At 38.8% G+C, this 14,816-nt stretch overlaps 4 protein-coding genes across 4 annotated transcripts; 2 read left to right on the top strand and 2 right to left on the bottom strand.

Annotated features, from left to right (window-relative positions):
* The first annotated feature begins 1,525 nt into the window (after positions 1-1,525).
* LOC137732666 (F-box/LRR-repeat protein 15-like) lies at positions 1,526-8,146 on the top strand. Its single transcript, XM_068471966.1, has 17 exons — positions 1,526-2,330; positions 2,773-3,034; positions 3,145-3,277; positions 3,748-3,847; positions 3,939-4,136; positions 4,215-4,485; positions 4,583-4,681; positions 4,769-4,857; positions 4,981-5,080; positions 5,170-5,340; positions 5,720-5,872; positions 6,050-6,210; positions 6,315-6,513; positions 6,707-7,155; positions 7,254-7,317; positions 7,560-7,646; positions 7,731-8,146. Exons 1-17 carry the CDS (start codon positions 1,930-1,932, stop codon positions 7,809-7,811), a joined length of 3,018 nt encoding a protein of 1,005 aa, XP_068328067.1. The 5' UTR covers positions 1,526-1,929; the 3' UTR covers positions 7,812-8,146.
* Positions 8,147-8,275: 129 nt separating this feature from the next.
* LOC137732673 (uncharacterized) lies at positions 8,276-10,636 on the bottom strand. Its single transcript, XM_068471972.1, has 7 exons — positions 10,400-10,636; positions 10,259-10,295; positions 9,191-9,261; positions 9,005-9,099; positions 8,810-8,877; positions 8,586-8,693; positions 8,276-8,510 (listed from the first exon to the last, which is right to left on the bottom strand). The coding sequence occupies exons 1-7, from the start codon at positions 10,608-10,610 to the stop codon at positions 8,378-8,380; spliced, it is 723 nt and encodes a 240-aa protein (XP_068328073.1). The 5' UTR covers positions 10,611-10,636; the 3' UTR covers positions 8,276-8,377.
* An 810-nt stretch (positions 10,637-11,446) lies between these two features.
* LOC137707646 (uncharacterized) lies at positions 11,447-13,632 on the top strand. The gene is made up of 2 exons (XM_068446562.1): positions 11,447-11,696; positions 12,774-13,632. The coding sequence occupies exons 1-2, from the start codon at positions 11,621-11,623 to the stop codon at positions 13,397-13,399; spliced, it is 702 nt and encodes a 233-aa protein (XP_068302663.1). The 5' UTR covers positions 11,447-11,620; the 3' UTR covers positions 13,400-13,632.
* Positions 13,633-13,666: 34 nt separating this feature from the next.
* LOC137707655 (uncharacterized) lies at positions 13,667-14,352 on the bottom strand. Its single transcript, XM_068446569.1, has one exon. It carries the CDS (start codon positions 14,132-14,134, stop codon positions 13,781-13,783), a length of 354 nt encoding a protein of 117 aa, XP_068302670.1. The 5' UTR covers positions 14,135-14,352; the 3' UTR covers positions 13,667-13,780.
* Between the last annotated feature and the right edge of the window lie 464 nt (positions 14,353-14,816).

Genomic DNA, 14,816 nt, shown 5'->3' with positions numbered 1-14,816 from the left:
GAAAGGAGAGCATCAATGGTTGCTGGAACTTCGATTGGGTTCACCGAAAATATGGAGAGGTGTTGATGGCCGAAGCCATCCAACAAGTTCTAATTTTTATTTTCTTTTTATTTACCTAACAGCAATTAAAGTTGAAGTTTTAAAGAATTTTAAGTTTGATGTAGAGATAAGTCAATTGGGTTCGGATAATATTTCTCTACGTCTTTTTGAAATGTAAGAAGCATGGAATGACAAAAGAAAATATATAAAGAAATTGACAATAAAAAAATAAACAAATCAATGAACGTATTAGGGTACATTTGTTAACGTTTTGCAAAATAATGTTTTTTTTTTTATGGATTAAAAATGGGTTCAACAGACTCTTTTGTGAAAATAAACTCAAAAAACGAAAAATGCAAAAAACAATATTTAGCCTACTTTTATATTTTATATGTATTTCAAAAACATTCAAAATAATAATAAAAAAAAAGGATACATTATAAAACAAATTAAGTTAGAGCTCTGATAAAAATAAAATCATGTATGTCATCATTACCATCACCAATGTCACCAACATGACCATCATTTTTGACAACACCACCTCCCACCACCATATCCTTGACCGTTATCACCCTCGCTACCATGGCCACCACCACCTTCACCATCTCATCATCATCGGTATCGACATTATCACCACCGTCTCACTATGATCAACACCAGATGTACCTCACCCATCACCTTCACACCCACCACTAACACCACTACCACCACCACCACCACCACATTATCCATTACCATCACCACCTTCACCATCACACTATGGCGGTCACCACCATCTCGTAGCACCATTGGCACCACCACCATTACCATGTTCTCCATCCATTACCTTCACCATGGCCACCACCACCTTCACCATCTTCGCCACCATCATCCCCACATCTCAACCACTATTTTCACAACCGTCTCTCATAAGCAATGCTAACACAACCATTCTCTACCACCATCTCAATGACTGCCGCCACCACCACCATTGCACCTTTCACCATTACCCTCTACACCGCCATTGCCACCGCTTATATATCCCACCACTGCTCACATAGTAAGATCTTTATTGTCACCGCTATTACCATTACTTCAACCACCATTGCTACTAACACCACTATCATCTCAACCATCATCCTTACCACCACATCTACCATTACTACAAAACACAAATTTTTATTTTTATTTTTATTTTTTGACATTGGGTACAAAATGCGTTTTCAATGTTTTAATTCTCTAAAATCATTATCGGACTCAATTGTCAAACAAATTCCCAACAAAATTTAAATCATATTTGTTGTTTCCGTTTTACAAAACAGTTTTTCAAAAGTCATTTTGTAAAAAATTACTAGCCGGCCCAAACAACTAATAGCAGAAAAGGAAAGAGAAAAGCAAATAAGAAAGTTACAAAAATAAAGACAAAGGGGAACGACGTCGTCATGTTTACACTATAAATAGTTCTGTTTTTCCTTTTTTTTTTTTTTTTTTTTTTTGTAAGGAAGACTCTCTTATTGCAAGACCTGCAGTTTCATTTCCAAGTAGAAAAATAAACAGAGAGATTATTTTCAAAAGCACTTTCGAGGGTACACTAAAAAAGCACCTCGCCGCAAATAAGCACTTTCAGGAGGATCCCCGGTCAGATCCGCTGAAATTCCCTCTCTTCCTCTCAATTTCCCAATTCAAGTCTGTATATTAATGTAGATATCGATCAATTCGTGTTGAAATTCGTATTGAAAATCCAAATCAAAAAAATTCGAATCGACGGTCCTCAAATTTCTAGGGTTTCAAAAGCCGTTTCTGCGACAATTAGGGTTTTAATTTTTGGGAAGGAGTCGGAAGGGGGATGGAGATGCGTCGGATCGAGAGCTAGGGTTTGCCGAGGTCCCGAGGGGTTTGCTCTTCGAGTGCATGAAGATTTGGTGCTGCCTATGCTTCACCCAAGGAGACGAACCCGAAGAGGACGATAGCGAGGCGAAGGCGATCATGAACGAGGGGGATTTCGGAAATGACGGCAATTCGGAGGTCGCCGTTGGGAATGGCGACGAAATTGACGGCAATGCTCAGAGTTTGGGGCTGGTGGGGAATGAGCGCGGCCGTGACGACCATCTGAGATTGTTTGAAGGGATGGTTCAGGCAATGCGCGGCGGCGGTGCTCAGTGGGACGAGTCTGTGTGTGTTGGCGCTCTTGCGTCGTTGAGGGCCTCAATTGGGAACCCTCGGCTTTCCGAAGGCGAGAGTAGCTCGGCTGCAGACGATGGTGGTGATCACGATTCGCACCGTAAGCGAGCCAAAGTTCAATCCTTTAATCAGTGAGTTTCTCACTGTAACTCTCTTTCTCTCTCTAATTTTTGTGGGTTTTGCTCTCAATGTTGATTGATTGGTAGATTTTAGGTAATTTTCTATGGGGTTACAAAAATATTGACCTTTAATAGCTACTGGGTGAATAATTGGGGATGTAAGATTAACTGATTAGTTTCATTACTAATAGTTTAGAGGTTTATATGTTTTAGAATATTTGGTTCCAGTATAATTTGATTGTCAGCTGGGAATAATTTACTTTAACCTAATGAGTATGTGGTATATGCTTATCTTTTATTTGGTTCCAGTATAATTTGATTGTCAGCTGGGAATAATTTACTTTAACCTAATGAGTATGTGGTATATGCTTATCTTTTATTTGGTTTCAGTATAATCTGATTGTCAGCTGGGAATAAAGATGCTCATGATTGTCCGCAACGTTTGTTCTTGCAGTGATTTCCATTATGCAATGGCAATGTCTTCAGGTGCGGGAAATTCCAGTTCATCTGCAGACAGAGACTACAGAATAAATCAGAGCTCTTTTGTTCCATTTAAGAGTGAGACATTCTTTCAAGATACTACTACTAATAATGGTGGTGAGGAGGGTCCCTTTGATTCTGGAAGTGGTAAGGATGATGAAGGGGATAATAGTGGCACCTCAAAAACAGAAGATTTAGAAGTTCGGATGGATCTTACAGATGACCTATTACATATGGTAAGCATAGCCTCGCGTAAAGTGCATATAATGAAGGGCTATTATCACTTTTGGTCCCAACTATGTTATTATAATTACTATTGTTAATATCATATTCTCCTTATTGTCAGGTTTTCTCTTTCTTGGACCACATTCATCTTTGCCGAGCTGCAATAGTCTGCAGGCAGTGGCGATCTGCTAGTGCTCATGAAGATTTCTGGAGGTGTCTGAATTTTGAGAATCGAAGTATATCTGTGGATCAATGTGAGTTCTACTGTTTTTTTTGTGGTTCACTGCTATTAAGTATAAAAACTGAAGATTTATTGTGCTAACTGCCAAGTAAGTAGAGAATTTGTTCCACTGGTCACTGATGTGTTTTGGGCCGAATGTTGTCTTCTCCCCCTCTAAAATGTGTAATGGTTTTCCATGTTTTGGTTGGTTTTTTGTATGCCCTTGCAAAGCAGGGAGCCTTGTTGGCTTGGGGTCACCCTCTTTTTCTGTATGCAATTTTACTGCTTGTGTTATGACATAGCATATGATATGGATAATGCATTTGGGAAGTATTCATTTATTAGATTAAATGTTGGGTGGTTAGTACTCATAGTTTATGCGACATGGTTAATGTGTTTGTTCAGTTTGTATAATTTTAGTTTCCATTTGTAAATTCTAATGTGTGTGAATTTTAATATCATATAAAATTGTGGGCTTATTACTCATTTTATATGCAACTACAGTTGAGGATGTATGTTGGCGGTATCCCAATGCCACTGAATTGAATATTTCTGGTACCCCTGCTATTCACTTGCTTGTCATGAAAGCTATCTCTTCATTGAGGTAAATTGCTTTTCTAAATATTTATGCTCTTCTATTTATTCTTTTATATAGTTTCCAGTTCACGTAACTTAATTTTTTTTTTGTTTCTCAGGAATCTTGAGGTTTTAATCCTAGGTAAAGGGCAACTAGGGGACATCTTTTTCCATTCCTTGGCAGACTGTCAAATGTTGAAAAGCTTGATCATCAATGATGCTACTCTCGGGAATGGTATCCAGGAGATACCTATAAACCATGATAGACTCTGTCATCTTCAATTAACAAAATGTCGTGTTATGCGCATATCCATCAGGTGATTTTTTTAGTTATAATTGAATTGTTACATACTGTCTGCTTGGTTACATTTTGTGCTAAATCTGATTTTCTGCAGGTGTCCGCAACTCGAAACTCTGTCATTGAAGCGCAGTAACATGGCGCAGGCTGTTCTTAATAGCCCTCTTTTGCATGATGTTGATATAGGCTCTTGCCACAAGCTTTCAGATGCTGCAATTCGTTCAGCGGCAACTTCATGCCCTCAATTAGAGTCTTTAGATATGTCAAATTGTTCATGTGTTAGTGATGAAACTCTACGTGAGATTGCTCTTACTTGTGCTAATCTCCATGTTCTCAATGCGTCATACTGTCCAAATATATCCCTTGAGGTTAGTTTGTAATGGTTTCCGCTGCCCTTTTTTTATTAGCAATATTTTGGATTTAGTTTTATTTGACATGCTTCTGTGCATTGTTTTCCTTTTGAAGTCTGTAAGACTGCCAATGTTGACGGTTCTTAAGCTTCACAGTTGTGAGGGCATCACTTCGGCTTCAATGGTTGCGATATCTCATAGTTACATGCTTGAGGTATAAATCTGGTCTCAAGTATTGGTATTTTTTGTGCTGTCTCACTGAATGCCTTAAACATATTAATCTGATTATTACTCATTGTAGGTTTTGGAGCTTGACAATTGCAGTCTACTTACTGCTGTCAACTTGGATCTTCCACGCTTGCAGAATATTAGACTAGTACATTGTCGCAAGTATGCTCATGTTCTTCCAGTCCCCCCTCCCTTGTGGAAAAAACCTAGAAAGCTTCCCAATTGGGGAGGAGAATTTCTCTTACTTGTTTAGAAATTTTTTAATCTTGCATATTTATCCTGCAGGTTTGCTGATTTGAATCTAAGATGCATCATGCTGTCATCAATAATGGTCTCTAACTGTCCTGTGCTCCATCGTATCAACATCACTTCAAATTCACTTCAGGTAAATCTTTTGAAGAACCATTAATATTCTTTTAGCGTTCATTTTATTAGACACATGAAATCTGAATGAGTTGTCTTTGGAATTTGCAGAAACTAGCTCTGCAAAAGCAAGAGAGCTTAACCACACTGGCACTGCAATGCCAAAGTTTGCAAGAAGTGGACCTTACAGATTGTGAATCTTTAACAAATTCTATATGTGATGTTTTCAGCGATGGTGGTGGGTGTCCTTTGCTCAAAACATTAGTTCTCGAAAACTGTGAGGTTTGTCAATTTATCTCTTCTTATTACCTGAGTTAATACTGTTGAGAAATGATTACGCTAGATTATGGGATGATATAAAATTTTGCAGTTTGAAATTATTTGATGTGTTCTTATGTAAGACTGTATATTGATGCAATAAACTTGTGAGTTTAAACCATGTTGTCAACAAATGCATGACCTGTTGGTTATTCCCCTGAATCATGTAGGGGATTGTGAAAAACTCTTTGAATGTTATTTGTTCCCCCTGATACTTGGACTGTTAGTCTGTTACTCAGGGAGGGTTGAATCGTCCTTAATTACTTGTTTGGTCAGTTGAGTTATCAGCTGTCTCTTGGTATGTATATTTCCTTTGGCTGACATAATGTTTTACTTCACCCAGAGCTTAACCGCAGTTCGATTCTGCAGCACTTCTATAGTCAGCCTCTCACTTGTTGGTTGCCGGGCAATTACTTCTCTCGAACTGACTTGCCCCTATATTGAACAAGTTTCTTTAGATGGTTGTGATCATCTTGAAAGAGCAGCATTTTGTCCAGTAAGATATAATGATTGTAAAGTAAAAAGATTTTTATGAAAATTTATGAGTTTTACAATATGCATTATGTTGCCCTTATATAAAGTCATGAGCTTATCACACTGTTTTCACTGCATTTTAATTCTGACATTAAGCAGTCAATAGAAAACTGAATCCTTTTCTCATTCCTTTCTTCAGGTTGGTCTTAGGTCACTAAATTTGGGAATATGTCCCAAATTGAATGTGCTCAGTATCGAAGCGCCGAATATGGTGCTGCTTGAGCTGAAGGGATGTGGTGTGTTAGCTGAAGTATCCATCAATTGTCCATTATTAACGTCTCTAGACGCTTCCTTTTGCAGGTTATTTTCATTACTTATTAATACTTTACCTACTCACCTGCCCGCTCTGCTCTTACTGTTTCAGACTCAATTAAACTCAAATCTCTATTAATTTGCACATGCAGTCAACTTAGGGATGATTGCTTGTCTGCAACTGCTGCTTCATGCCCGCTGATTGAGTCTTTAATTCTAATGTCATGCCCCTCTGTTGGTTCTGATGGACTCTACTCTTTGTGCTGCCTTCCAAATTTAATTGCGCTTGATTTGTCCTACACTTTCTTGATGAACTTGAAGCCAGTTTTCGAGTCTTGTATGAAACTTAAGGTGATTTGTACAACTCATACTTTGTTGATTTGTTGTTAAATTTAGCGTGTTGGTCCTCCTACCATATGATATTTTACATAGCATGTTGGTCCTCCTACTCATACTTTGTTTATTTGTTTTTAATTTGAACTTAAATTAGAAGAATCTTGGGCAGATTTTTTGACATGATTTTTTGGATCTTATCTTGTCCCAGGTGTTAAAGTTACAAGCCTGCAAGTACTTATCTGACTCATCCTTGGAGCCTCTTTACAAGGAAGGGGCTCTTCCAGCTCTCCAAGAACTGGATTTGTCTTACGGAACCCTCTGTCAGTCTGCTATCGAGGAGCTTCTTTCTTTTTGCACGCACTTAACTCATGTGAGCTTGAATGGCTGTGTGAACATGCATGACCTGAATTGGGGTAGCAGTGCCGGGCAACCTGCTGCTCTATCTGGCATGTTTTTACCTGAGAATGTGCAGGTTCCAATTGAGCAGCCAAACCGGTTACTGCAGAACCTCAACTGTGTAGGCTGTCCAAATATTAGGAAAGTTGTCATTCCACAAGCAGCACGTTGTTTCCACATGTCGTCATTAAACCTTTCTCTTTCTGCAAATTTAAAGGACGTTGATGTCGCTTGTTTCAACCTCTGCTTCCTTAATTTGAGGTAATTTGTTTGTTTAGTTTGAAAATCTCTTTGTATGTTTGGTTCTTGATTTTCATGATGTTTTGTCTTGTTACTAACGTTTCTGTTTTTTCTTTCAGCAATTGTACTTCTTTGGAAGTTTTGACGCTTGACTGTCCGAAATTGACTAGTCTCTTTCTTCAGGTATGCATTTTGTGGTTATAATACGGATTATCACCTTAAAAAAATATTCATTACCACATAAAGTTCATGTTCAACCACAAACAAATTGTTGAAAAGGCGTGTAACTGGGGATTTTTTTTTTAAGAGAGGTGCAGTTAGACTTAAATTTATATCTTTTCTTTTTTTCTTTTTTTTCCTATAAAATTAGTTTTATTTTGTTTGCTGCTCCCTAAGTTCATTTTCTTGCTGGGATTTTGTATTAGTCCTGCAACATTGATGAAGCAGCAGTGGAAGCTGCCATATCTAAATGTAGCATGCTGGAGACTCTTGATGTTCGTTTTTGTCCCAAGGTCAGTACAATCTTCTCTCTCCTTCGCCATATCGTTGTAAGAAAACCTACCTCTTATAATACTGTCTTTTATGATGATTGACAGATAAGCCCGATGAGCATGGGGAAATTACGTGCTGCATGCCCTAATTTGAAGCGCATCTTCAGCAGCCTGCAACAGTCTTGATTATAGCAAGAAATGCATCTTTTCTTCCGGGGGCTTATTGGATTCGGCTTGTAGTCCGGCAGACAGATGTGGTCATCGATCCCGGAACTTGTATGTAAATGGTGTCATCGATTGTGCTTGTATTTGATTTAGGTATTAGTATAGGTAGCAGACATAGGCTTCTTATGTAACCCATACAATAAGTAATGTTTGCTTTTATGTTGACCTATTGTTCATCTTTCTTGTATTCGATTTTTTCGGGACGAGTGGAATTCTAAACGATTGAGTACTGTGTGTATAGGGTACTGAATTTGGTACTGCCTTTGTGTATACAATAAATTGCGTTTCTCGATTAATTTCGTAGTTCCATTTTCGGCTTCCCGAAATTTCCACAAGGATTCGCTATTTTTGAACCGGAATTTCAAAGATGTGTATTGTCACAGCTGGATCGTCTGCCGGTAAGGATTTGGTTTCAGGTCTTGTTGTACAAGGTATGCATCAAACCGTGAAAGGAAAAACAATGTATCACCATACAAAGTATACAAACCATCCGTGTATGTGTCGGGAGATTTTCATAGCTCCTGTATTTACAATATCGATTCCAACTGCTTCAGGTCCGGGTCCGAAATATCAAGATCTGCGTTCTCTAACGAGTTCCGGTAAGAATCAGCCGCTACCTTCCCCTTGTCTAGCACTTCCGAAGGTACAGTTTTGAGGAGGCTGCAAAGAAGACGGGTTTTCAGAAAATCGGAGACTGACATTGTAAGTGAAACAAGATGGGAGATAAAGATTCACCTGTCCAACGCATTAAGGGCAGTATCAATCTGTGCCTTCATCGAACTGACCGGAGCTCGTTCGTTCCTTGTTGCGTGCAAAAGCAAGGAATCCAGTTCCTCCAAGGCCCTTCAAAAATTGAAACAATTTCCGTCTTAAAAGTTAGTTGACATCGGTCATAAGCTTGTGACTGCTCCTGTACCCAGTTCAGAAGAAGCATAGTTTCGTCAAGAAAGCAATGGTACCTGAGACATTGATCAACATCGCTCGAAGCAGCCTTCCCATTACCATCATCTGAAGCATACTGCGCCACCTATAGTTCCCGAAAACATTTCCAAAGCTCTTAGGAGTTTATCACATAAAAAACTGCAATAACATAAAGCAAATGGAAAAGAAAAAAAGCATGAAGACTGATGGTATTCAAGGAATCCTCAACTTACAGCTCGAATATTTATGCGAAGGGACGCTGCAGGGCCTGAACGCAGCAGAGACCGGCAAGTAGCAAACTGGGGTTGATCACCTTCCAGAGATTTCTCTGCAGTTGTTGACATATAAGCCTCGATAAATCGTCGAAAATGACATTAGAGAAATGAATGAAGAAGGAAAACAAAGGCAAAGGAAATTACCCAAGTCCTTGATTTGTAATTGGGTGAGTATGACTGGCGACACATAAGCCTCGAGAGGGTCGAGCTTCTTCCTGAGTTTATCATATTTAGGTATAATCAGTGCTACTTGCATGGGTTAAAAGCGCTTTATAATAACTGTGTATAGCAGAAAAAACTTAAAAAGTACTTTTAGGTCATAAAATTGTTTCTGGAGCTCGAAGCACTTGGATTTAATAGAATAAAATGATGTAATCCTAACAAAAACGCTTCTAGCAAAATCACTTATGACCACAAGTGCTTTGTACATAATGCATTCCCAAATGGTCGGTCCTCCATAGGATCATTTGGAATTTGATTCTTTAAAAACACTTCTGCTCATAAGACGCAAAACTGTTTTTATGACAAACACGTTCAAATTTTGTTAAAAACTCAAGTACTTTCTTGGAAGTTTTTCTATTAAGAGATATTTGTTGATTTGCCCCCCTAAATTTGTATGGAGCAGCCAATTTCCTCCCTTAACTTTAATTTTAACCAATTACCCTCTTAAACTTTTATAATTAGCTAGTTTCTCCCTTGAACTATAATTTTAGCTGATTACCCACTCAAATTTTATAAATGGCCAATTCCCCTACAACTGTTAGATTTTAAAAACTTTCATTCAATTTTTCATCCATCCAAGTTTCCATCCTTTTTGCCTTCATACCGGTGTAATGTGATGTTTCCGTGATCAAGATAGATGGAAAATTGGATGAAATTTTTTAAAATCTAACGTCATAAGGGAAATTGGCTATTTAGAAAAGTTCAGGGAGTTAATCAATTAAAACTAAAGTTCAAGGGAAAAATTAATTAATTATAAAATTTCAAGAAGGTAATCGGCTACAATTAAAATTCAGCAAGAAAATTGACACCTTCGTACAAGTTGAGAGAACAAACAGACAAATATGCCTTCTATTAAATGCAATCAGAAGCGCTTGCCAAAAGCGCTTTTAGCCCCCTCCCAAAGCTAAACCTTAAAGCTTGTATGATGTATCCGAAAGATAATGTACTAATAGCTAAACACTGATTAAATAAAGTAAAAATTGTAATTACCTTTTCACATACTTGTCGAATCCGCCGGCAACAGCATCTGCATTAAACCCAATAATACAACGTGGTTTGAGTTAAATTTTGATCAAAGAGCGTTTACTTTTCTTTGCTGCCAAACAGGGAATAAAGATTTATGAGCCGTACGGTTAGGGACAAGGAGCAGATTAGAGAGGGCGAGAGACAGAGAGATGAAGACCAATCGTCTGCTCTCCCGCCAATTCGAGGGTGGCAATGCGCACCTCACTCGCCGCGACTTCTTTGATGCTGCGGCGACCTTTACGAGCTGCGAGAGAGGGACAACTGAGGAGCTGAATGGGTTGGTGCTAACGTGCGCGGTGCTGCTCAGTGTGGCCATGCTAAAGACACAGATCAACTGTGAAGAAACCTGCGAGTCTTATCTGTTCGACTACGCTGAATTGCCATACTTGCCCTTGAAAATTCTCTGTTTAACAATTTCTATAGGGTTATGTTGAAGGGCATTATTGTAATTGTGAGTTCTGATGAATTGAGGCGTATCGTGCGTCGTATGCGGCAATGTGCTTACCTGAAGTAACAAGTGTGAGTTTCATGGTGGCTAGTGGGTAATGATTGGGGATAAATTTCAGATCCGTACTTCACAAAATACATTTTGAGTTCAGTTTTTTACTTTTGTGAATCACATAATGATGATTAGAAGATGTTGAAATATTTTTATGGATCTTTCCGGGCATCAAAAAAATAAACTGTCATGGCGAAATCCCTAGATAGTCCGATTTTTTTAAAAGAAAAAGTGTCTAAGTTTCATGTTACATTTCGTAATTCAATATTTGGAATAATGTTTGAACTCAATGTGAATGCTTACTATACAATATTAAACTAACTACTCACCCATTATAATTAAATGCCATTATGCTCTTCATATCCCATATTCATAAACTATATTAACTACCAATAATTGGTGATAATTAAATTCAATTAAGGCGTTGTTTGGACATCCCACGTAACAAAATGGCCACACTGCAAAGCAGTTGTCTACCAAACTGACAATGATTGGCAATGTGGTTGTGAGAAATGGCTCAACTTTGAAGGAACACCCACAGATCCAATACCCAAATACGGGTTCAACCCGGTGACCCGGTGACCCGGTTGGTGGTCCATACCATTCTCACAAGGCCCCCCCACAACAACCACAACCCACAAACACAAGTTTTCTTCTTTTTCGAAATTTTTTCTTTAAAAACATGAAGAAAATAAGGGTCCTGCAAATAATAGCTGTCCAGTTCTAGTAAAAGCTCCAACCCAAGTGAGGCCGACACCTTACTCACTCATCCTCTCCTGCCCTTAACTCTCTCTCTCTCTCTCTCTCTCCCCTGAGTCTCAGCAACAATGGCGGCAAACAGCACTTTCTTTCTCTTTCTTGTAGTTTCTGTTCTTGTCGTCTCTGCTTCAGCTGGTACCCAAAGTAAGTGTCCTGCAAATCTTCAATGCAAATATATTCCAAGTTTCCATCTTTATGTATGTTTTTTACAGGAAGAAAACAATGTAAGTAGAAAATGTTGGAAAATTTGTGATGTCTGTCTCAGATTTGGAACATATATTTCTATGCGGGTGCTAATTGTTGGATCTGCTGCTTTAAGGTTGTTGGGTTTCTGTTTCTTTAGTTTGAACTTTGAATGTCTTGTCTTTGATGTACTTTCCCAATGTGGATGCACTTTTCATCCATGTATCTGCATGAAAGTCTGTGAATTTATGGGTTGGAGTTTATTTTGGATTTAGATCTTCGTTGTTAAAGACCAGAGCTTAGGTTTTAAGCCGGTCGATCTAATTGGTGGCAAGTCTTTTCCATTTACAATCTTGCTTCTTTTCATAGCAATATTAGAATTTTAGATCTTGGATTTTTATGTTTAAAGGGACGGTTGAATGCAGGCGTAGCCAAGTTGGCTAGAGCTGTTTGCTCCCCACTCTGTATCCAAGTTCGAATCCCGCTTCTCGTAATTTTGATTAGATTTGAATATTCTCTTCGGTTGAAGATTTGTTTTATGGGGACCAAAACATCAGATTAGATTTCAGAGGGAATTGGGATGCAATGCAACTAATAACATTGCCAAAATTCGATTTCTAAATTTGGCATTGGACCTATTTAATACTAAGGTGATTCATTTTCACCCTAATTTGATGCTGTGCTTATACGAATTTGATACATTTTAGAATCTACATGGTTTAGTTTTTCGCTTCCCACTTCTCATTAGGTTCAGTTGTTTTGCTTCATTGGGTTCCTTTTTTACACTGCATAGGGGCAGTTTTTGCTTCATTAGGGTTCGGTTTTTTGCTTCATGGGGTTCAGTTTTTCACTTCATGTTGTTCTGTTTTTCGCTTCATTGGGTTCAGATTTTCGCTTTATTGGTTTCTGCTTGACTTATCAGTTACATGCTCTCAAATAGTGTCTCTCCTTTTTGTTTCGTTATTCATTGTGTCGGTATTATTGTGCTTGAGGCTCACAAAAACTTATAAACTCCGACTTAATGAATGAAAATTGCAGTCAAAGTTACTAACAACCCGGCGGATAAGCTAGTCGATATAATTAACAGCAACAGAACTGCACACAAAGTATCATCCCTCTACAGCAACCAGGGTTTGGCGTGCATTGCCCTGCAGTACATAAAAGCGTATGAAGGTGACTGCGATGCTGTAGGAGGAACTGACGCCAAGAAGCCTGCTGATTCTGCATTTGCTGAAACATTTGCTCCCAACTGTGGTGTTCAACCCTCAACCCTCACTCCAATCACCGGTCGTTTAATTGGCTGCCAGTCCAAATATGTCCACGCTGACGAAGCATTTTCAACAATCTTGATTGAAAACAGCAAGGGCTTGGACATTCTATACAATAAGAACCACACTGAAGTGGGAGCTGCTGCGAGTGGCAGTGATGGCGTAGCTCCATATTTCTGGTGTGTGCTGTTCAGCGGTGGAAAAACTAACAGCAGCTTTGTAACGGAGGGAGGTGAGGCTAAAATAACAAGGCCTGGATGCTTTAGTGGTGCTAATGACGACTGCAGCGAATCTAATCACCCGGCCAGTGGTGCCAATGATTGGTCTAGAAGCAGTCATCTGTGGCCATTTTTTGCCACGGCTCTGATTGCAATGTGGTATGCCTTTGGTTTGTGATCATGTTTTTAAGATACTGGATTTGTTTTCCAATTATTTCTGGGAACCCCTTTGGTCTGTTGTAATTTGGGTTTTGTTTCTGGCATTCGTTGTATGTAGAGTTGAACGGTGCGATCAATGCCATTCATTTTCTTCAGTTGTAAAATAGTACATTATTGGCTAATGGCTGCCAAGAAGCATTTATTCTATATTACAGATGAATGATGATTGATGAACGATCTATTTGGTTCTAATTTTTTTCGTAATTTGGTATGACTGGAAAGATAATGCAGAGAAGAAGCTGCTAACTCTTATTTATATACACAAATACATGAACTCTGTTCTGCATAACGTAGAGCAAATTACACAGCGAAACGAGCAAGTACTGCAAAAGATTTGAGCTCAAGCGTCCCAGTTCCTAATGGAAGATTTACACTTCAAAACCAAAGCCAGAACCATGAGAATTATTGTTATACCGCTCGAAGAACCACCAACTCTGTGAATCCAATAAGGATCAAACATGGAAAAGCTTCTATCTAAGAAAAGCGACAAAGCGATGGCCAAGATCAACACCAAGAGCAGCAGAGGCAGCCAAGAAGCGAAGCTGATAGGCTCCTCCGAATCAAGCTCTGAATCATCTGTAGTTCTGCGGTCGATGTAGAGAGGAGAAAGCACGGCTAGAAGGCCCAACACTATCGCCACCAGCTTCTCGTACGATGAAAACCTGCTTGTCCTCCACGTCGCTCCAAGTTCCATTTTATGATACCAACTTAGGAGAGTCGGGAGAAACCACCTTCTGTTCTCTAACTTGGATCTCTTATGAAGCTTAAAAAGGTGAAAAAGTCCACTGTGGATGCTCTTTGAAAGAGGAGAAGATAGCAGCTTGAACACGAAGGCTCTAGTGCAAGGCTGAGTGGGAAAGATTATTCTCCAATAACAAAAATTTAGAGATGATTTGTACTGGTTGTGGCTGAATGGAATCAAATTCCTCATGCTTCCCATGAATTTTCAAAGACTCTTACCGTATGAGTAGAATAGCAAATCTGACGCTAACCATCTCTACTCTAAATTGAATATTTTATAATTTTTTCGCACCCACATGAGCGCAATAGGCTAAAAGACAAATGTTAAAGTCGTCGGCCTAGTTGAAAATATCACTAAAAGTTGATCAATTTATCAAGGAAAAAGATTTGGGTAGGAGCAAAACTACCAAAATCAACTTAGGTCTAAAGTCTAAACCCAAAAAAGAGGGGTTGGAGCTGCCTATATGACTTCTTAGTTCGAACGTTTTTCTAGGCAGGAAGTTAGATAAGAACTTACAAACAACTGGAATGACATTGTAGTGCTATCTTAAACTTCAACAATGTCCACTTCAAATCCATCAAGAAGTGGGCTAATAGACAAACTTGCATATTCATTCATTGGTTGTTAAGGAAAG

Source organism: Pyrus communis, chromosome 1 (assembly GCF_963583255.1).
Source record: "Pyrus communis chromosome 1, drPyrComm1.1, whole genome shotgun sequence".
In the NCBI taxonomy this organism is placed as follows: domain Eukaryota; kingdom Viridiplantae; phylum Streptophyta; class Magnoliopsida; order Rosales; family Rosaceae; genus Pyrus; species Pyrus communis.
Note: the sequence above shows the minus strand (reverse complement) of the source record. Positions and strands in the feature narration are given on the sequence as shown.

What these genes read in the sequence shown, in the direction of transcription:
- LOC137732666 (XM_068471966.1), top strand. Translation starts at nt 1,930, where the DNA reads ATGAAGATTTGGTGCTGCCTATGCTTCACCCAAGGAGACGAACCCGAA. An exon ending in CAGATGACCTATTACATATG is followed by an intron (nt 3,035 to 3,144) that starts GTAAGCATAGCC and finishes CCTTATTGTCAG; the next exon opens with GTTTTCTCTTTCTTGGACCA. An exon ending in ATGTTCGTTTTTGTCCCAAG is followed by an intron (nt 7,647 to 7,730) that starts GTCAGTACAATC and finishes GATGATTGACAG; the next exon opens with ATAAGCCCGATGAGCATGGG.
- LOC137707646 (XM_068446562.1), top strand. Translation starts at nt 11,621, where the DNA reads ATGGCGGCAAACAGCACTTTCTTTCTCTTTCTTGTAGTTTCTGTTCTT. An exon ending in TGCTTCAGCTGGTACCCAAA is followed by an intron (nt 11,697 to 12,773) that starts GTAAGTGTCCTG and finishes TGAAAATTGCAG; the next exon opens with TCAAAGTTACTAACAACCCG.
- LOC137732673 (XM_068471972.1), bottom strand. Translation starts at nt 10,610, where the DNA reads ATGGCCACACTGAGCAGCACCGCGCACGTTAGCACCAACCCATTCAGC. An exon ending in TTCGCATAAATATTCGAGCT is followed by an intron (nt 8,878 to 9,004) that starts GTAAGTTGAGGA and finishes CGGGAACTATAG; the next exon opens with GTGGCGCAGTATGCTTCAGA. An exon ending in GCCCTTAATGCGTTGGACAG is followed by an intron (nt 8,511 to 8,585) that starts GTGAATCTTTAT and finishes TCTTCTTTGCAG; the next exon opens with CCTCCTCAAAACTGTACCTT.
- LOC137707655 (XM_068446569.1), bottom strand. Translation starts at nt 14,134, where the DNA reads ATGGAACTTGGAGCGACGTGGAGGACAAGCAGGTTTTCATCGTACGAG.